This window comes from Podarcis gaigeae (assembly GCF_964106915.1).
Source record: "Podarcis gaigeae genome assembly, chromosome: 6".
Taxonomy (NCBI): Eukaryota; Metazoa; Chordata; class Lepidosauria; order Squamata; family Lacertidae; genus Podarcis; species Podarcis gaigeae.
The window spans coordinates 31373345-31394738 of record NC_139682.1 but is presented as its reverse complement, the minus strand read 5'-3'; the positions used below and the strand labels follow the sequence as shown (position 1 = coordinate 31394738).

General features: G+C 42.9%; 2 protein-coding genes and 1 long non-coding RNA gene across 9 annotated transcripts in view; 2 read left to right on the top strand and 1 right to left on the bottom strand.

The window, feature by feature from the left end:
* ERGIC3 (ERGIC and golgi 3) overlaps positions 1 to 4141 on the top strand; it is a 20649-nt gene extending 16508 nt beyond the window's left edge. For all 4 annotated transcript variants that reach the window (XM_083746646.1, XM_083746647.1, XM_083746644.1 and 1 more), the window contains 4 exons: positions 2066 to 2130; positions 2653 to 2789; positions 3181 to 3236; positions 3677 to 4141. In XM_083746646.1, coding sequence (XP_083602772.1) covers positions 2066 to 2130; positions 2653 to 2789; positions 3181 to 3236; positions 3677 to 3756 — 338 coding nt within the window. In that variant the 3' untranslated portion in view covers positions 3757 to 4141. The remainder of the gene's footprint in view (positions 1 to 2065; positions 2131 to 2652; positions 2790 to 3180; positions 3237 to 3676) is intronic.
* On the top strand, positions 228 to 1212 carry LOC310848096. Its single transcript, XR_014566159.1, has 2 exons — positions 228 to 921; positions 954 to 1212. It is a non-coding gene; the product is annotated as an uncharacterized lncRNA (long non-coding RNA).
* Positions 2827 to 21394, bottom strand: LOC310848068 (CMP-N-acetylneuraminate-beta-galactosamide-alpha-2,3-sialyltransferase 2-like). Of its 4 annotated transcripts, none has more exons than XM_083746658.1 (7): positions 21243 to 21394; positions 13809 to 14364; positions 9730 to 9920; positions 8513 to 8692; positions 7691 to 7736; positions 5854 to 5973; positions 2827 to 4802 (listed from the first exon to the last, which is right to left on the bottom strand). In XM_083746658.1, the coding sequence occupies exons 2-7, from the start codon at positions 14079 to 14081 to the stop codon at positions 4635 to 4637; spliced, it is 978 nt and encodes a 325-aa protein (XP_083602784.1). In that variant the 5' UTR covers positions 14082 to 14364; positions 21243 to 21394; the 3' UTR covers positions 2827 to 4634. The 4 variants fall into 4 exon arrangements, with proteins under 4 accessions (XP_083602784.1, XP_083602783.1, XP_083602782.1 ...); XM_083746657.1 differs by lacking the exon at positions 21243 to 21394 and adding an exon at positions 19245 to 19950; XM_083746656.1 differs by lacking the exon at positions 21243 to 21394 and adding an exon at positions 19239 to 19670 and having other exon boundaries at positions 13809 to 14347.

Sequence of the window (21394 nt, the reverse complement as noted above, 5' to 3'; positions counted from 1 at the left end):
ACATATACTTCAGGTTACATACGCTTCAGGTTACAGACTCCGCTAACCCAGAAATAGTACCTCGGGTTAAGAACTTTGCTTCAGGATGAGAACAGAAATCGTGCTCCAGTAGCGTGGCGGCAGCGGGAGGCCCCATTGGTTAAAGTAGTGCTTCAGGTTAAGAACAGTTTCAGGTTAAGAACGTACCTCCGGAACGAATTAAGTGCTTAACCCGAGGTACCACTGTATTAATAAAAAGAAAGGTGCAGTAAAATACAGTAGGTCAGCTGTAAAAGCAATATAAGATAGCTAATAATAATAATAATAATAATAATACCATACTTTTCTGTGTATAATACTACAGTGGTACCTTGGGTTAAGTACTTAATTCGTTCTGGAGGTCCGTACTTAACCTGAAACTGTTCTTAACCTGAAGCACCATTTTAGCCATTGGGGTCTCTTGCTGCTGCCGCGCCGCCGGAGCACGATTTCTGTTCTCATCCTGAAGCAAAGTTCTTAACCTGAAGCACTATTTCTGGGTTAGCGGAGTCTGTAACCTGAAGCGTATGTAACCCGAGGTACCGCTGTTTTTTTCTTTAAAAATCATGCTAAAAAGTGGAGGTCTTCTTATAGTGCATAGGGTGGACGTTTGATTGATTGCTTCTGCAGCTGTCAGCGGCTATTGTGTGTGTTATTGATTGCTGTGTCAATGGGTGGTGTTGATTGGCTGGCACTGGGGAAGTTGGGCGGGCAATTGGCAGCTCCTGCCATTGACGGGACAGCCATGAGGTGGAGTTTGTGACGTGTGCGGGTGAGTGATTCTTGGCAGTCCCCCCCTTTAAAAAGCTCAACCACCCTGGGCAATCCTTCGCAACAAAAGCTCAATAACTCTGTGCCATCTCCCCCCATTTTCTTAAATTTGAGTCCCCCCAAATAGGGGGTGTCTTATAGACAAAAAAGTACGGTAGTAGTAGTAGTAGTAGTAGTAGTAGTAGTAGTAATTCCCTTCCCTTATAATATAACCTAAACAATGAACTGGCCAAAATATGATGGCTACTGTCTAACTTAGGACTGTCTCACTTAATCCAGTCACCATCTTTTAGCTCTTTTTAGTTTCTATCTCCCTCTCACTACACCAGGGTAAGCAAGCAGACCCTCATGTTTAGTTCATCAACCTACTTGCTGGTCCAGTGTGCAGGATCCTGGTAATCTATTTTCTAAACAATAGGCCATAGGAGATTTAAAATAATAAAAAATTAAAAACAAAAATGCATGCCTCTAATGCCACCCACAAATCATACTGAACATTGCTTCTTGGGCTGTAGTCGTGCTCTCACCACAGACACAGTGCTTGGGTGTATCTACTCACATGCACTGAAGAGTTAACAGCCTATGTTATAAATAATAATTGTAATAAATAAAATATTTTAATTAACAATATTAAATTTAGGTTTGCATGAGAAGGGAATAAAACCTTCTAAGTGAAGACTATCACATTTGTCGTAATGCCACACAAGTTATGTATATATGCATTTATTTTAATATAAAGTTGGGCAACTAACTGGCTAGCTTCTGGCTCAGTAAAATGGGAAAGATGCCAGCAAGCTTCCTCTTCCTCCTGGCTGACTGTAAGTTACAGGCAGGGGTGCATGCATGAAAGAATTGTCTCTGCTCTTTTCTCCATCCCCCCTCTTTCTTTACTTTCTAAGCCATTCCCAGCTCAGAAAGATGGAGTTATAGGGACAGAGACTCTTCTCCCCACACCCCACAGCAAAATAAATATGGAGAGGGAACTAGCCTTGCCTTTCTTCCCTGGGAATGAAATCTCGAGTTTCTTTTCTCTCCCTCCCTCACCTGCTCTTTCATAAGACCCTGCAGGTAAGATTGTAGACTAAAGTCATTATAGCAGATATTATTACTATGTAGCTTGGACCTCAATAGAATTCTAACTTCCCACTTCAAAGTTATTGCTGCTTACTAATTATCTATTCAAATTCCTTCTTGTCCCATATCAATTTCATTAAGTTCTGTATAAGGGGACTTTCTCCCCCGAATGGCTCCTATTAACACCGTTTTTTGCACTTAGCATCCATGATGTTCCAGTACTTCGTAAAAGTGGTCCCCACAGTGTATATGAAGGTCGATGGTGAGGTAAGATCCCCACATTTTCTTTTAAAAACAAACAAACACACCAAAACCTAGCATTATATTTTAATATAGAACAGTGCTGTCCAGGTTATTGCAGTGTAATTAGGGGTTGGGACATGAGGAAACGAAATTGCAAAGAGTTTTCTATATCTTATTACCAATAAGCCTCTGAACAATCAAAGCTCCAGATTTGCAAAAGTGTGGATGACAACCACATGGGGATTTCTGAAAGAGAGAAGTCTTTATTGCTGTGGACCCAGTTTCCTCAGGCTAGAGAATGTAGTGTGACGACAGGACAGTTATGAGTCATGGGGGGAATTATCTTGAGTGTATTGTAGGACTTGGGTAGGTGGTTTCTTTGTGTTGGGCAGAGGGGGTAGAGAGAGAGGCCAAACTAAGGTATACTTAATGCTTCCTGCTGGGGAAGAATGCATTGTGGCAAAATTCAACCCAGCTCCAAATCCTATCTGGTCAATTGTGTGTCTTTAGAAAGAGTAACATTATGTTCTACTTATGTTCTACTAGGTGGTGAGATCAAATCAGTTTTCAGTAACACGACATGAGAAAGTAGCTAACGGGCTAATTGGAGACCAGGGTCTCCCTGGAGTATTTGTGCTCTATGAGCTTTCTCCCATGATGGTGAAACTAACAGAGAAACACAGGTGAGAAGTTTTCACATGAACCCATTTTACAACTTGCTTATAAAATTACGTTTCATTTATTCATCACGTGATGCATACAAATAGATTGTAGAAGTAGTTGCAAAAAGCTTCCATTTGAAGCAGTTAACATTTTGACTGCCTTTTGAACCTAAGTGTTCATTGGACATGGTCAAGTGGGGTTGAATTACTGTATTTACTTGAGTCTAATGCACCATTGAATCCATCGCACACCTTAATTTTTGTAATGTGATTTGGCCAAAAAAGGTGAGCGTTAGATGAGTAAATACGGTAATCCATGGGTTTCATCCCCCTGCCCCCAAGTTTTAACTTGTTCATACATAATGTACACATTACATGGTAATCAACGTTTTCCCCCCCTCACCCCATATAGGTCCTTTACACATTTTCTCACAGGAGTCTGTGCCATCATTGGAGGGGTATTTACAGGTAATTTGAATATTTTAATTGTTCTCCTCATCCATCTTGGATCTAAAGCTTAGCTTGCAAATGTTTTGATCAATACATCCTAGGCATTTTCAAAACTTGTTTTTACAAAGATGGCAGAATCATCACTAGTAGTACAATGAATAGTACATCTGTTTTCTATACATATAAAATGAGCAAAAATGCAACTGAAGGGTGCTTATCAAACAGTGTCTCCTACTAGTATTTAGTGAGCAGCGTATTTTGGTTGTGTGATATGGCTCTTCGGGCAGTGCACTCTTTCCTCACTGCTTTGACAAGTTTAGGAACGCCCCCCCCCCCCCGAACACCTAAAAGCAACTTTTTGGAAGAAAGAGGGAGGGGCGTCTTTTTTATTTCCCCTTTACATGCAGTGTCAATATGGAACCTATATAACCTGACCTTCCTTTTCCTCCTTCTTCCAGTGGCAGGACTCATTGATTCTTTGATCTATCATTCAGCTCGGGTCATTCAAAAGAAAATAGAACTTGGAAAAACAACATAGATGATCAGGTGCAATCCCCTCTGAAGAACTTGAAGGAATTAAAAACAAATGGTCAGTGGTCATTTTGAGGGTGCCAAGAAGATCCCTGGACTTGTACAAAGACTGGAACTATCATCAGTCTCTCTTCACAAGTAAAATGGGGGATTAATTTTAAACATCCATCTTTTGTGGCAGTGCTGTATACCCTAGATTTCAGTACTTGTTGTACTATGTTGGCCTATCTCTCAACTTCTAGATCATGAAATGAAGACTATGGAACACAAGACCTTTTACATGTGTAAAACAAATATTTTCTATTTAATTTGTACGCAGTGCTACCCCTTAGGATGTTTGTTTGGACCAAATTCTCAGGAAAGAAGTTTTAATAAAGTCGTGTAATATTTGCTTTCTTTTTACTTACATTTCAACACTCTGTATCAAATAGCATTGCAGCCAAGAATATCTGTGCTTGCTTCCCTGCTCCTCTGATACCTTATACTTAGCATACCACTTAAATAACAGTGGCTTTAGCACAAATGTAGGCCTGGGAGGGACTGTCAATATCAGCCTTTTGAAATCTCTGTCCAAGAATAAAGCAACCTATATTGTCCATAAAATGCAATGAAAGAGAAGCACAAAGTCAGCTATCGGAGATAGCCGATGTTGTCCGAATTTAAAGAAAAACATTTCAAGTTGACCCTCTTGCTAAGAAAGTGTTCAGAAGTGGTGTTACATTGTGTATGTATGTGTATATACATACATACCTGCGCCGGGTGCAGTAGCGCTGGGCTGCTGAACTGTGCTTCCATCTCTAATCCATCCACCTTGTTTCTCTTGTGGCTCAAAAGACCATCATTGGTCCTAGGATTTGGGTTCCCCTTTCTTGGATTAGTGACAAGCTATTTATAAAATGATATTCTGCCTTCAGCTGCTAGTCTCTCAATGAGTGCCAGTTCAAAAGTGCCATTGTGGACTCCAGTCCTGCGGAAAGCTCCAGCGTACCGATTCTTTTCCCAGTAGTGGTGCCAGTTCCCTCTGCTGTCTGCTCCGAAACCAAATGCAGAGACCTGCCACACAAAACATTATGGGGAAAGAAATGAAAGTATGAGGCCTATGTAGCCCAAAAGCTGCTACCTAATCTAGCATTCTGTTTCTCAGAAGCCTGCAGGCTGGGCACAAGTGCAACAGACCTTTCCCACTGAGTGGTGGTCAGCTACATGCAGCCATCAATAATAAAAGATTCTTTAAAACACAACAAAAAAAGTAAGTTTTGCAAAAAAAAAAAATTGTTCATCCACAATAACATTGTCTCAATAAAAAAGATAAATACAGTGCCCCCACCCTGCTCCCCATGACTTTCCTCCACACCCCCTTCTGTTTCATAATATATTAACTTCTCCTGCTTGTTTTGTTATCTCTCAATAAAGCTGTCTTAAATTTAATAATCAATAATCTAACCCTGTAAGGAGTGGCCACATTTCACGGAAGCAGACTCCATTATATAAAGATTGCTGAAATTAACCTCGTCACTGCTAAGATTTTTAAATGTGAAACATACCCTACTACATTAACAAACAGAATTTACTGTAATAGCTGCTTAATAGATACCCTTCCTCCAGCGTCACTCCTAATTTAATTTGGGGCTTTGTGGAATTTTAGTTAGTTCATTCTTTAAGAGGAGATGGATTTTTATGCAAAGACAATGAAACAAAAATGGAACGTCACACTGCCAGCTTGTAGCATATTCAGCTTATTATCAGGGCCTGCTTGTTTCTGTATAATTTGAGTAATTTTTAGGGTGTGTTTTTTTAAAAAATATATCCTTATATTGCAACTTAGTGATCAAGACATAAGACATCCAGCACAGTTTCAATACCAGCCACATGCAATCTCTTCAGTCAACTTCAGTGTTTCAAAACATGGGAGAGGACTATCTTGTTTTCTGAGGGACTCTGCCCATGTACTTTCTGAACTACCATTCTGTCACCAAATCAGTTGTGAGAAAAGTTGCTTTTTTAACATGGCCCAAAGAGGCAAGTTGCCGCACAATCAAATGCACTACACCCCAATAGCAACAGCAGCCTGTATCTGTAGACATCTGGAGATCACTGTACATACCTGTTTGCAAGTATGGATAGCAAAAAGCAGCGCGGCGAATCCAGTGGATGGATACCTTCCAAAGCGCTTCATCCATTTATCGTGAATATATTTTAGGAAGGCAGGGTTCAGTATTAAGACCTGAGAAGAAAAACATTTGGACTGAGAAGCTCTCGCCTATGGTCATAGCCTCCTCTTCCTCAAATTGTCCCACCTGCCACAAGCATCGCTAATGAGAATGAGATGGTTTGTGACTCTTATGCTCAACATATTAAAAGCAAAGGTGTTGGTCTTTACTTAAAGCAAATTCATGCTGCTTGATAAAATTAAATCTCCCAAGTTCACATAAACACATGAAACATCAGTTCATATAAAAGTACAAAATTACCTTCAATAAATATTTCCTTAAAACTTAAGTAAAAGCAATCACAACAGCCCTTGCCTTTTTAAACATTAGTCGCTCCAGTCATGAGTAACCTAAACCCAATATGTATTAGTTTTTCATTTCTGAACTTGTGCTGTAGGGCTCAGGAGTGTTGAACTAGGACCTGGAAGAACAGGGTTCAAATCCTCACACGGTCGAGAATGTGTGCGAGGTCACAGGGGTCACGTGATGACAGTGTGCGGAGCAGGGGAACCATGTGCCATCTGAAGCTCCTTGGAGGGAGGAAAGGATGTAAATAATACAAATACAAGTTTTCCAGTACAGTGTTTCATTAGACTCAAAGGCCTAATGCAGTGGTTTTCAAGCAGTGTGCCGTGGCAGCCTGGGGTGCCTTGAATGATGGTCAGTGGTGTTGTGGGCAACACTGCCCTCTGCCCCTCTTTCCTTCCCTCCTTTTCCTCTGATGCCTTGTCGCGTCTCTGCCTCCCAAAGGCTTGCAACACCCGTTTGTTGCAGCAGCCCCGGCTATGAGCTCAGGCAAATGGTGCCTCTGGAGCTGGTCAGGGGGTACTTCCCAGGCCCTGTGGGGCAGTGGGAGGAGGCACCGCTCTCTTTGTGGGGGGCAGCTCAGAGACCGGGGGGGGGGGCAGCTGCAGCTGCTCAGAGGACTCCCAAGGAGAAGAGAGGAAGCTGAGAGAACACTCCACAAGGGAGGGTGTTCAAAAAAGGGTGAGGGGCTGCCAGCTATGTAGGCAAGGGGTGACATAACTGGGCCTCTGAGCCCCACGGGGTGCCGCAGAAAGAATGCAGTTGGTCAAGGGAGCCATGGACCCAAAAAGGTTGAAAACCTCTAGCCTAACGATTTATTTCAGAAGGTAAAACAGAATTTTACTCTTGGATTGTTGAAATTAATGAAGCTGTTCATTTTCAGACGGAAACCTCAAGACTTCCGTTGTTCTACTCCATGACCTTTTCCTCGCCCCTAAAAGCTGGCCCATTAAAATTACATTTTATGTAAGCTCTGTAGTTATGCTTTTAAGTGCCAAGTTGGTTTTTTGTTTTTTTGTCTTCTTTTGTTTACAGAAATTGCCAGTGTGGGGCCCCCAGTCTGGATCAGGATTTTAGCATAGGGGTTGGATGGCTTTATACCCACTACCCATCCTCACTTGATAATGAAAAGGCCTCCGTTCAATTTGCACTGCAGTGAAATCTTCCATTTGCTTCAATGCTATCCCTTCCACCCCCCATAAAATTGCAGGGGAGGATATGGATTGGGAGCATAGTTGGGGCAGGAGGAGATTAAAGCTCCTCTACCTCTATTCTAGGGTCCTGGAATAAGACTGTGGGGTCCACACTGACAATTTTTGTAAAAACAACCAAAACACTGCAGTTGCACATATCAGTCCTTAAATTCACAGAATAAAGAAGCAATGACAGATCTGAATCAATGTATTGCCTGCATTCACAACTTACCTTACTTTTGTCAGCTTCAATGAAGGGCTTGACTCTTTGGTATGTACTATGAAAGAAATGGAAGAATAGCATTCATCATTTTATTACTCTTACCATCAAACTTCCTATTTTTCTCCCTCCAGTGTTCAGTATACATAAAACCCATTCCTGGAGAGTCACGCAACTCCCTGAATAATGATTGACCGGGTGCGCTCCTGTTATTACAAGCATATTTCCCTACATTTGCAGCACTGACCTAAGCCCATAGTGGACAAATTTGTAGTCTCACTGAAGCTTTTAAGGGTCACTTCAAGATTTCCCTACTGACTGAATGTAAAGGCGCAAAGAAACCAACTCTGCTCATAGCAAGGGATGTTTATCGTGAGGAATGAAATCCTCATCATGCACTGTTTGGAGAAGTACTTCATTTTGTCTGTCCTGAAACTCCCACCATTTCGCTTCATTGGTGACCCCAGATTCTAATACCATGGGAGAGGAAGAAATAAAGCGCTCTCTCTCTCTACTTCATCTATATTTTATCTATGATGTCTTCCTTATACTGGTAAATCCCTTCTAAACTAAAAAACAGCAACCCCACAAACATCGTAACATTTACTCACATAGGACATGCTCCAGCCCCTTGATATTCTGATTTCTCTTTTCTGCACCTTTTCCAGCTCAATGCTGTCTTTTTAAGGGGTTCAAGCAGACCTGTACAGAATATCCTCTCACAGTGCAGACGTTGTGCCCAAAGGAACCTGCCCCATAAATGAATGCTTAAGGTTTTGTTCCCGCTGTAGTACTTGCCTAGCGTTTTGTACTCCAGTTAGACAAAGTGCTCACCGCTTAATTTCTCCTGAGGAAAAAGCACTAGCTAGCCATTTGAGATCCAGAGGTTTGAAGGGGACGAGCACAAGATGGACGCCAGCATGCAGGTTCACAGCACTCTCTGGGTACATGAAATGGTGCGTGGTTCTTGTACCAACATCTTCCTCAAAACCTGCAGTTTGTGCTGTGTTCATCCTCAAAGGACATAAGAAACATGATCAGATGCTTCACAAAATATCCAGTCCAGAAACATGGGAACGGTCAAAGTCTGAATCTGACACTTGATGGGCTGAGGCCTAGGGACATCAATCAGATGCCATTCTTCAGGACTGTAGGTTACCAGATTTTATTTTCAAATCTGGAGTTGGGATTGTTATTCCCAGCAACTATTCGCATATGCAACTTTTGTTACACACATCCCAACTTCTCTAGCTGCTTCTGCCTTTGCATCTCCCCACCATTTCAGAATTTAGACTGTAATCCCCATTCTGGCACAAGGAACTGTTCTTCTTTGCTTATGGTAATGCCTTATGCCAGGGGTAGGCAACCTAAGGCCCAGGGGCCGGATGCAGCCCAATCACCTTCTCAATCCGGCCTGTGGATGGTCCAGAAATCAGCGTGTTTTTACAGTAGAATGTGTAGAATGTGTCCTTTTATTTAAAATGCATCTCTGGGTTATTTGTGGGGCATAGGAATTCATTCATTATTTTTTTCCAAAACATAGTCCAGCCCACCACATGGTCTGAGGGACGGTGGACCGGCTGACCCCTGCCTTATGCACTCGAAGGGTCTAAATGATGCTGATGATTAGAATAGCAGCAACCATAGTAATCCTTTTGAATTACAAATACTGCTCAACAATATTTTGTTGGGTAATAATCCTATTAACCCTAATGGAAGGTGATGGCTTCATTAAGAGAGACATTAATTAGTAAATGATAAATGGTCTCTTCCAACTATGATTCTGTGGCTGTGGCTGAGTCTTCAGTGTTAACCATCAGAGAGAGAGAGAGATTTAAAGTATCAAGAGATCATACCCCCAACAATTATTTCTCATCAGCCAATCACTCTGACCTATTAACAAATAATCTCCCTAGCAAAGGAATGGTTTCTCATCAGCCATAATACTACAATACATTATAGCAGCCACACAAAAATACTTTTCAGCATTATTCACACTAATGTTATGAAACCCAACGTAGGGCGTACAGTATATACTTTACTCCACTTACCTCAGCACAAAGTGGTGAGAGTCAATCTTTTTTCCATATTTAGAGCCCTTCAGCCTCCCTGAATTGCCCACCACAGCACATGTTCCACACTGGCTAAAATCCTGGGCTGTAACAGGAGGGGAGTGAAGGATGTCAAACAAGTGCTTTATTATCTTCTGGAGTTGGCTTCCATCCTGATATCCTTGCAGCCTCTAATGGAACAAAGCATGCTTTTAGAATGCCGTCAAAAAAGAAGAAAAAACTTCCTCTCTTTTCCAACACATGAAAGAAACAGGACACGAAATTAATTTTGCAGATTCCAAATTGCTCTTTAACACGGAACATCACCACAAGAGAATAATCATGGAAGCCATCGAGATAGAGAAACACCCTCACAACATGAACAAGCGTGACGACACATCCCGCTTGCCAGACATCTGGAAATTAGCCCTCCCCACAAAAACTGACACCAGATCCAGAGGCACACAGAACGCCAACACCAATCAACCACACCAGACCCAAACCCAGACCCTCTCCACAGATGAATTACTGACACCATCCAGTAGCCAATCCATGGTGGCACCTCCGGATGCTGCACCCCCCTGCAATCCCTACACAGATCTGGCTGACACAAGCCACAAAACCACAGCTCGCCCCTATACACGAAGCCAAGCCAAAGCACAACTAAGTGCAATACAGCCATCTTCTCAGGAAAACTCTTCACAAAGTTCAAGAGGTCAAGACACAAAGACTTTAGCAACTAATCCACACCTAATGACCCACCTAAGTGATACTCAGGATATCACTCAAGAAATCACTCAAGGTATCTCTCAAGTAATTAAGGAACAAAAGAAGAAAAGGCACACTAGCCTGGGAACTTCCTCTCTGCCCAGAACATTGGAGGCTAGACACCACACCCCCTCTACAGTATTTATAGGAACTCAAACATTGAGATCCCGCTCTGTTCCAGTAACAAGAAGCCGAAAGCACCAGCCTGAAGATGACGAGTGAGACCTCGTCGAAACGTCGCCTAGACACCCCAACTTTTACACGGGAAGACACCCGAGGACACCAAAACCTGCATTCCTGTACCCGTGAAAATCTACGAAAGCATATATATATATATATATATATTGTAATTTCCTCCCAGAATGTTGTTATGACCACCCTGGGCTCCTTGAGGAGGATGAGATAAAATTACTTTTATTATTAATAAATACTAACAGAGGACATTAAGGGAGGGGGCGTAGAACCTGCTTTCCAATAGCATCGTTTTTATATATAAAAAATGGAACTGCCTGCTTAAACAGATCACAAAAGAGAAATATTTGATGGTACAATTGACTGACTGCAAACTATTCTGAATAGAGATACAGAACAAAGGCAAATATATTTAGCGAGAATGCCTCATGCAAAGGTGGCTCCTGTGCTGTCAATCAGGAAAGCATTGTTCATGTGCTGTTACTGCTGCTTTTTTTATCTCAGAAATGGAAGACGTTTCTGCTGGGTGGCTTCTCCCTGCCACGCAACTATGAAAGCACAGGAGCTCTCTTTGGGTAAAGCAGTTGGCCTCTGTACATCTCCCACCCAGTGGCTTTCCTGGTGCTGCAGCCAGGACTCTTTCCTCATTATTGAGAGACTCCTGGGTATATATACAAGAGAGAGTTAATGGAGCTGGAAGGACTGCTTAAGATTGGTCAAACCAGCTGGCCAGATCGTCCTTTGGTTAGGGATATTATGACCATGGGCTAAATGATGAGTAATGGTTGCTTTAATAAATAGTTATAAAGCAATAAATAGTGACTTTATTTAGTAATTTTATGGGGCCACCAGGGGGCGCATTGGAAGATGGCCGACAATAACATCTCTCCGACCCACATGAGGTAATTAAGAGGCTCCTATGGGAAGTATGCAGCCTTCCCAGCCCTCCCAAGGGGATGGGGGGGACTGCCTTGCCAGCGGTGTCCATAATTCACCCCCGGATTCGAAAGAAGGGGGTGCGGATACTTGGCACAAGCCCTTGTGTGAAGTCGGCTCTTCCTGATGCTGTCTCCAATTAGCGCACTGGTTCGCTTTGGCTTGAAATATATAATTGGAAATACATAATTGGAAAGAAGCTAAAGCACATACATCAAGCGAAGATTGGGAGAAAGACTGCTGATTAATGGATCTCTGTGAGCGGAGCGACGGGCGGGACAAATAAATCAAGTGATGAATCACCATTAAGAGACTGGTATGTTTGGAGTGAAATGGAAAGGGGGTGGAGGAAAAAACTTTTCTTTTTTTTTTGGCCTTATGTGAGTATTAATAACCCTCCACTCCAGAGAGAAGAATCATTGCAATTTATTAATCACAAGCAGGAATTTAAGAACTGTGTGGAGTGAATCATTGATCAAAGAGAGGATTGGTAAACATCGGAGAACGGAGGAAGGTTTTATGACGCAGTTTCAAATGGCGTCTCGCCAAGACAGGCTTGCCTAAGAAGGACGGGGGGAGGAGGACCAGGGTCATTGGAATGCGAATGGTTATTGGAATGTGATCTAGACCTGGCAGAGCCCTCTGAGATATGTTTGGCAAGCCTGGATAAATCAACGGACAGACTGAGGGAAAGTTATTTATGGAGGTGTGGAAATGGCGTCTGTCCTTATGTGATATGATTTTTGGAGAGTGTAAAACCCACACAGAGGATGTTTGTTTTCAACCCGCTTGTGAAGATTATCAGAGATCGCAAAGAAAGGAACATATGATAACAACAAGAAGATGAGGAAAGTAATAAAGAGACTATCTGGATAGAACTGGATAGAATTGTCTAATTAAAGCAGCAATATAAGTGATGTTTGGACCCCTTTTCGGAGCTTGAAGTATGGGTACCCCCAACAAAAATTTAAAAATCTGGCTGTATAATTTGGAACTAATGTGATTTGGAAATAATGTGATTTGATTGGCCTGTTAATAAAAATTATATTTAAAAAAATTATTGAATTTATATCTGTGCCTTCCTCCCAGAGTTGCTCAGGGAGACAGTTTGCCTGGCTAAATATTAGCAAATATCATAGCAGTGTACAACACTGCAATAAATGAAAATAGTTTCCCAGAAAAACTGACCCATGAGTCAACTTATCCTTCTAAGGTAAAAGGGAAAGGACCCCTGGACGGTTAAGTTCAGTGAAAGGTGACTGTGGAGTTGTGGTGCTCATCTCACTTTCAGGCCAAGGGAGCTGATGTTTGTCCACAGACAGCTTTCCAGGTCATGTGGCCAGCAGGACTAAACCACTTTTGTCACAACAGAACACCGTGACGGAAACCAGAGTGCACGGAAACGCCATGTGCTGTCCTTCTAAGAAAGCCTGTAGTAATAGGAGAGACTTTGGTATCTGATGGTTGCAGTGGCGTAGCGTGGGGGGTGCAGAGGGGGCCGGCCGCACCGGGCGCAACATCTGAGGGTTAGGGAAATCCACGGGTTAGGGGGCGCAAATTACTTGCCTTGCCCCGGGTGCTGATAACCCACGCTACGCCACTGGATGGTTGGACTTCATTAATATTTTTTAATATGACGCCTGGTGCGAGGCCAAAATTGGGCACTCCCAAATGGATCATCTCAGTTATGGATCTTCTCAATTTTGCGCCCCTTCAGCATAATGCCCTATGGGGGGGAACTGCCCACACCACCCAAAACCCAGTGCTGATCTGATGAAATGTAGATGTTGGAGCCTGCCTAATTTCAATGGGCTGGACCTCCAGCACAGACAGGTGAAGATTAGTGGCCTGAACAAATGCAGAGCAGGTTAAACATTTGCCAACTCTTCCTGCTCTGCATTTGGTGCTGCTATTCCTGTATGAGAGGGGAACTGCAGGACCATTCCGGGAGAAGGACCCACCTCAAAGTAATTTATAGCAGCTGGCCTTGATGCTGGACCTCCTGGAGAAGTTGGGAGTTAAAAACAAAACAAACACCAAACAAAAAAAAGGCATGCAGTGCACTGCTAGAACCTCTGAGCACTCAAAGAAGTAAGGAGATGCTCTGTGTTTCATTTCGCTCAATGGACACAGCAGGGAGGAGCCTTTCTGCGTGTTTGTCATTAATGTGGTGCAACACTCACCAGCCACCACTGCAGAACCTCCGAGGGGACCTCTGGATTTCTAAGAGTCAGCAGGCAGTTTACTGAGGCATCAAAGTGATCACAAAACCAGTCCAACTTGCTATGCTCTGTGCATCTGTTCTGGCTGCACATATTTCCCTCCCAGGGAGACTCCATCAGCAGCCATTCTCCAGAGGAAGGCGAAGGGTCCATATACACAGCCTTGTAAACCTTCCAAAGGAAAAACGCAAGGCAGAGGGCCAGGATGCACCACAGCTTTTTCCTGAACTGCATCCTTCACTCAGTCAGCTGGATTTCATAGTTAAAAAACTTTCTATGAGGCAAAAGCATCATGCAGTGTGGTTTAACTTTATTGCCTATGTCAGACTTTTTGCTCTGCAAGTTTCCTGTTCACATATAATGGGCAGGTCGCTTCTTGAGTAGATACTGCTCCACACAGATGCGCAGCCCAGCAGCTAAAAACTCAGAAAAATCAAGGTCCGACTCATTCTCCATTTATTCAGCCAGCCAGTGTTCTGTGGGTGTGAACCAGTTAAAGCCTCACATCAAACGAATGCTGAAACGCACAGAAAAAGTGTGATATGACGTTAGTATGGACTACAGATGGCAGAGGGAAATGCTTGTGGCAAGATAAAGTTATTATTTTCAGACATCGTTCTGTACATTAATAAGTTTAATGGTGTAATATTTTCCTAAATGTCCATGCTGTTGGTCCCAAGCTTTCCTCCAGTTATGCTGCATGCAATTCAGTAGCAGTTTACCAGATGGGGCAGAACTGCAACACTACCTTCCCAGCAGTAGCATTGCTGCCATTTACTGAAAAGGGCTGAGTTGGTGAACAGGTCAAGGCTGTTCAGGTGCTCTACAGAACTGCTGGTTTGGCTTCAGAATCACAGAATTGTAGAGTTGGAAGGGACCACAAGGGTCACCTAGTCCAACCACCTGCAATGCAGGAATCTTTTAGCCAACATGGGGCTCAAACCTACAACCCCGAGATTAAGAATCTCATGCTCTACTGACTGAGCTATCCCTCAACTTCCAAAATCACTGGTGCATCTGCACAGCCCCAACCTCCCTCCTGCCTCCCCATCTATGTTCTGGTAAGCAGCAGCAAGACCATGGCCAGGAAACTAGAATTGTGGCTCGGGGTGAGCCACTTCCAGTGTGATTTATACCCAACTGTAAAGCACTGTCTGCAACCCATCCAGTTTCTACTTCTGGTCATATCCAAGATTTGTGTTAGTAATCAAGTTAGCATCTCATTAAACACATCCTGACATTTCCATAATTTGCTTCATACTTTCTGTATTGTCCCTCATCCCAGCCAGTTAAAAAGACAGCTTGTTCACTTATTCACCCATTCCCATCAATACCTGTGTTTTCCTTTCCCTCTTATTGCAGGGTTTGCAGATGATTTTTATGATATTATACGGCCCTAGCTATTTTTAGATGGAGATTCCTCTCCTCCAGCACTCCAGTAAGGAGTGTATCCACTGGTGTATCCATGCTAAAAACCGAGATGACTAAAAATAACCCATTCCAAAGCAATAAAGCAAAAGACTTGTAAAGAGCATGTCATTTTGGGGGGTTTTGGTTTCAAAACTAGACTCGTCAAAAACTTGCTTTTTTGCTTTAGAAACTGCCACGTGTAAGTGGGTCAAATATTAACAGAAAGCAGAAGGGTCTGTTTTGTGCTGGAAGTTGTTCAAAGGAGGGTCAAAAGTTTTTCCTTAAAGGAAGGTCAAAGGTTAATCCTTGTTCTTAACCAAGACTCTCTTTGTGCCTAGTTAAAAGGGTGGAAGGGGGAGTGAAAATATGGTCTACAAGTCCAGCTAAAGAATATGGGAGTTCAGCAAAAGGTTGTGGAGTTAGAAACGTAAAAAGCTGCAAGAGGGAGAAAGTGATGAAACCATTTCAGAGACCTGAAACACTGGGAAGTGTTAGGAAACCACAGTTAGGAATCACAGCAAAGGAGCCCAGAGAAAACTACAAAGGGATGCAGAAGCTGAACTGAGGATACAAATTTTAAGTACTGGTTTGGTCAGAGAAGCAGACTGGTTTGTTTTGTGGTTTGTTTATTGTTTGTTTGTTTTTAAAGTATTGTTTCAATAAAGTATTTAAAGATTTAAAAAACCAAAATAGATAAATCAACTACTCTTATGGGCAACTGCTAAAAATGTAAAAATTGAGGTTCCCCCTATAAGAAACCATTTCCTAAAAAATGTGTTGCCTTGCTAAACCTGTAAGTAAATACACAATGTGTTTTAGAAAAGCTTGGTGTGAGGTCTTGTTATTCACTCCACACACAACTGCCATCACACACTACCCAGTATTGAGAGTGGGATGGGTCAGCTGAAGTCCAGGTGGTTAAATAGCTGTTCAGTGGGGATGGGGGTGGGTTAGGGGGAAATGCATGAATGGGGAGATATTTTCACCTGGTGGCAGCAGTGAAATTAGCAAGGATTAAAGGTTAGCTTGCTTACAGGCTACAGCCTGTACTGTCAAAGGAGAAATCAAACTAAACTGGAAGAACATGAAAATAAAATCCAGGCTTGTGCAAACATACCCTAAGCATTCTAACATAAAGCTTTAGTAATGTGAAATGTTCTCATTTCAGGATCACCAATAGTCAGCATGGATTTCTGAAAAATAAGTCATGTCAGACTAACCTGATCTCGTTTTTTGACAGAATTACAACTCTGGTAGATGAAGGGAACGCAGTGGATGTAGCTTACCTTGATTTCAGCAAGGCATTTGACAAGGTGCCCCATGATATTCTTGCAAAGAAGCTGGTAAAATGCGGTCTTGACTATGCTACCACTCAGTGGATTTGTAACTGGCTGACTAACCAAACCCAAAGGGTGCTCATCAATGGTTCCTCTTCATCCTGGAGAAGAGTGACTAGTGGGGTGCCACAGGGTTCTGTTTTGGGCCCGGTCTTATTCAACAACTTTATCAACAACTTGGATGATGGACTCAAGGGCATCCTGATCAAATTTGCAGATGACACCAAACTGGGAGGGGTGGCTAACACCCCAGAGGACAGGATCACACTTCAAAACGACCTTGACAGATTAGAGAACTGGGCCAAAACAAACAAGATGAATTTTAACAGGGAGAAATGTAAAGTATTGCACTTGGGCAAAAAAAAATGAGAGGCACAAATACAAAATGGGTGACACCTGGCTTGAGAGCAGTACATGTGTAAAGGATCTAGGAGTCTTGGTTGACCACAAACTTGACATGAGCCAACAGTGTGACGCGGCAGCTAAAAAAGCCAATGCAATTCTGGGCTGCATCAATAGGAGTATAGCATCTAGATCAAGGGAAGTAATAGTGCCACTGTATTCTGCTCTGGTCAGACCTCACCTGGAGTACTGTGTCCAGTTCTGGGCACCACAGTTCAAGAAGGACACTGACAAACTGGAACGTGTCCAGATGAGGGCAACCAAAATGGTCAAAGGCCTGGAAACGATGCCTTATGAGGAACGGCTAAGGGAGCTGGGCATGTTTAGCCTGGAGAAGAGGAGGTTAAGGGGTGATATGATAGCCACGTTCAAATATATAAAAGGATGTCACATAGAGGAGGGAGAAAGGTTGTTTTCTGCTGCTCCAGAGAAGTGGACACGGAGCAATGGATCCAAACTACAAGAAAGAAGATTCCACCTAAACATTAGGAAGAACTTCCTGACAGTAAGAGCTGTTCGACAGTGGAATTTGCTGCCAAGGAGTGTGGTGGAGTCTCCTTCTTTGGAGGTCTTTAAGCAGAGGCTTGACAACCATATGTCAGGAGTGCTCTGATGGTGTTTCCTGCTTGGCAGGGGGTTGGACTCGATGGCCCTTGTGGTCTCTTCCAACTCTATGATTCTATGATTCTATGATTCTAGGAACGACTTCTAAATATTAAAATAGTGATGCAGAAAGGTTATCTAGAAATGTTCCTTTAAAATGCTCTGAGTAATATATGTGCTGTTATCAAGAAGATGGAAAGCTAACAAAAATCCCTGCAAGGCAAATACACACTGGTGCCACTAGATAATTTTGGACTCTGGACCTAATGATTTTGAGAGGAGGGTTTCGATGGTAAACGAGAAACACAAAATGTACCCATCACCTCCAAAGGTACACAATGCACTGTGCCACCTACACAGGGTTGTATGCAATGTTAGTCCTACTCAGATGCATTAAAAATAATGGTCATGGCTAACATTGATTTCAGTAGGTCTGCTCTTGAGTATAACTTAATTGGACACAATTCACATGGTGTAAACTGATCCTGTGCAAAATAAATCCCACTATGCTCAGTAGGGATTATTCCAGAGTAAAGGTTTGTGTCAGGTTACAACAATTAAATCACAGCCTCATCGCACAAAGTGAGATGTTGAGCTGGGACACCAGAAAAAAACGAAACACACCATGCCGGAAAGAGGGGCATTTTATCTTAAAAAGGTAAAGGTAAAGGTACCCCTGCCCATACGGGCCAGTCTTGACAGACTCTGGGGTTGTGCGCCCATCTCACTCAAGAGGCCAGGGGCCAGCGCTGTCCGGAGACACTTCCGGGTCACGTGGCCAGCGTGACATCGCTGCTCTGGCGAGCCAGAGCCGCACACGGAAACGCCGTTTACCTTCCCGCTGGTAAGCGGTCCCTATTTATCTACTTGCACCCGGAGGTGCTTTCGAACTGCTAGGTTGGCAGGCGCTGGGACCAAGCAGCGGGAGCGCACCCCGCCGCAGGCATTTGAACTGCCGACCTTTCGATCGGCAAGTCCTAGGCAATGAGGCTTTAACCCACAGCGCCACCTGCGTCCCGGGCATTTTATCTTACCCATCCCTTTAACTCTATACTTTGGAACTACTGATATGTTGTTAGAGCAAAAGAATCAAGTGCATAAGTTTCTCTGGGTCAATAGTCAAGAACACTGTTGGATCTGAAATGCAATTATGCAGAACTGAAGGAAACACACTCTGTACATGTTTTGCGACTTTCATCTAATGACTTCACAATCCTAGGCACATTGCTTAGGAGCGAGTCCTATGAAACTCAGCAATATATTATTCTGAATAAAAGGTGCCTAGGATCTGGCTGTAATTGAAGGGGGAACGGGTGTGTGGAAGGAATAATACCACAAATTACAGCTGCAAACACGCTACACCTTTAATGCACGTTTGAAGCACGTTTCCTACTCAAAGAATTCTGGGCACTGTAGTTTATCCATCACAAACAATTCCCAGCCACTCTGAACAAACTACGGTGCCCAAAATTATTTGAGGGGAGGAAATGTACTCCGAATGTGTTTTAAAGATATGCTAACCGGATGGCAGGAAGTGAATGAAGACCAGTTTGTGAGCAATGAACAGGCAAATAAGAGAAAGGAAGAAGGCAAGGGGGGAACATTAACAAAAATGAAAGAAAGACACAACCCTCTGCACACTTACCTGGGAAGAGCAAGCCCCACTGAACGCATTGGGATTTACTTGTGAGAGTCAACACGCACAGGCACCGGTGGCTGCCCCAAACGGAAGTTTTGTTGCAAATTCAGCTGAGATAGTGGAGTTCCTCTATCGAGGGAGAAGCACTGGTTCCAGCAACGAGGGAATTGTTTCCCATTTCCTGCTAGTTTATCGCTGCAGCGTGGAAAGTTGCTGCAAGCACAACTATGACTCACTTGGAAAAGGAGGTTGCTGCGCTTGGCACCACTGCAAATAACAGCTTCCGAGGAGGGATCTTCTTCAGGACCTCAGCAGGAGATTGTCCCCTTCCCCACCTGGCTGAGATAATCACTAGGCCCCCCACCTTGCACTAAGGGTATTTGCATTTCAAAAACAAAAACTAATGCAGACACTTTCTGCTAAAGAAAAAACTGGCTCTTTCCCCTCCTTTGTTAACCAGGCAAACTTTTTAGCATAATTGAGGTTATGTTTCAACAAGTTCAAGGAGACCTCAGCAGACTCTACAGTGTTTTCAAAAAACAAGGACCTGCAGCGAAGACTGAACAGGCTGTTGTTTCAAAGTCTGCAGCTACGGTATCTCGTGTCCCTGAAGTCTCTTATCAAGTCAAGCGACATGTTGCTACTATCTTTCAAGCAAAAAACATAGCCATGAGAGTCAATTACTGCTCTCCAAGGCAGCTCTGCGTGACAGTCCTCAACTTCTGAGGGGAAAAACTAGGGAAGGAATTGTGTGGGAGGAGGAAATCCTGCTTGCACCCCGCCAACTACCCCAAGAGGTGATTCAGTGGAGGCAGGAGTTTGTTTTCCCACACGAAGCTTTCATTGTTTGATTAGTCTAAATCACTCTGTAAGGTAAGCGTAAAGCCTACACTGGCCAGGCTCCATATTATTTCACACAAATCAGAGTTAACATCTCCTATTTGTTTATTCACATTTACATGGATTTTTGCACATTTCATCGGAAAGCACTACAGCTAGCAAATGCACTGTGAAAAGTGCTACAAGGCAAGTCCTATTCTCATCTATCCTTTTAGAGGGTGTCTTAAATGGTGGAGGATGCAGAAATGATCATCCTCTGAGACCCTTCTTTGTGTGCCTCCTCCATGAGAGATCTGGAGGGTGGCAACATGAGAACGAGGCTCGTCTGGAACCTTCATTACATATCTTTAGGCACCAGGTGAAAATGTTTATCTATAGCCAGGCCTTTGGCTGATTAACATCCTATGGCCTTTTAAATTGTTTGTGGGAGGGGAGTTATTGGTTTGCTTTATGGCATATTTTTGCTCTCATTTTTCATTTCTTATGTTGTGAGCTGCCCTGTGATCTTTGGATGAAGGGCGGTATATAAATTTAATTAATAATGATAATAATAATGCTGACAGTGGAAAGAGATTCGTGCTGGTTGTCAATACAAGCTTTTATTCATTATTTCCAAGCACTGTGGAAATATGGGCTACAGATAAGCAACTTCTACTAAAAAATAATTTAAGGCATTAGGCAGAGTACTTGTCAGATTACTGGTACACGGTTACGTATTTAGTTTATTAATTTCATAAAATTTATACACTGCCTGTTTGTGTGTGGGGTTTTTTTAAACAACCCTCAGAGCATTTTACAAATACTGCAAAGGAACATTTGCTCTTCTTATGCAAATACTTACTTTCAGTTTACAAACCGCCAGAATGTCCCATTGATTTTAAAGGGGTATTTCCTGCATTAGCAACATTTGTGTGTGTCCAAATGCTAGTTTAATGGGGCCTCTCCCTTCTGTGCAGTGACAAAGCAGCATTGCTTTGGAATATAATTTGACATTTTACAGCAGCTTGTGAAGCAGAGCACAATTACTCCTGAAACACACTGTTACAGAGATACATGCACTATGTCTGATGCTACTCATTGCATTGAATAGTGTCACAGACCCTACATTGGGAATCCTAACTGTAGCTGCTGAAAGATAGTTTGCTAGTGTTACCAACTGCTTACCTTACCCAAGTGTTGGAGATCACACAGTCCAGGCAAACTGAATTATTGTTCTTCCTCTTCCTTGGTTGCACTCAGAATATTAATGAAGATTGAAGCCACCTCCCATGGCTGCATGTGGTAAGTGACTCATTTTGAAATAGTGCTTTCAAACA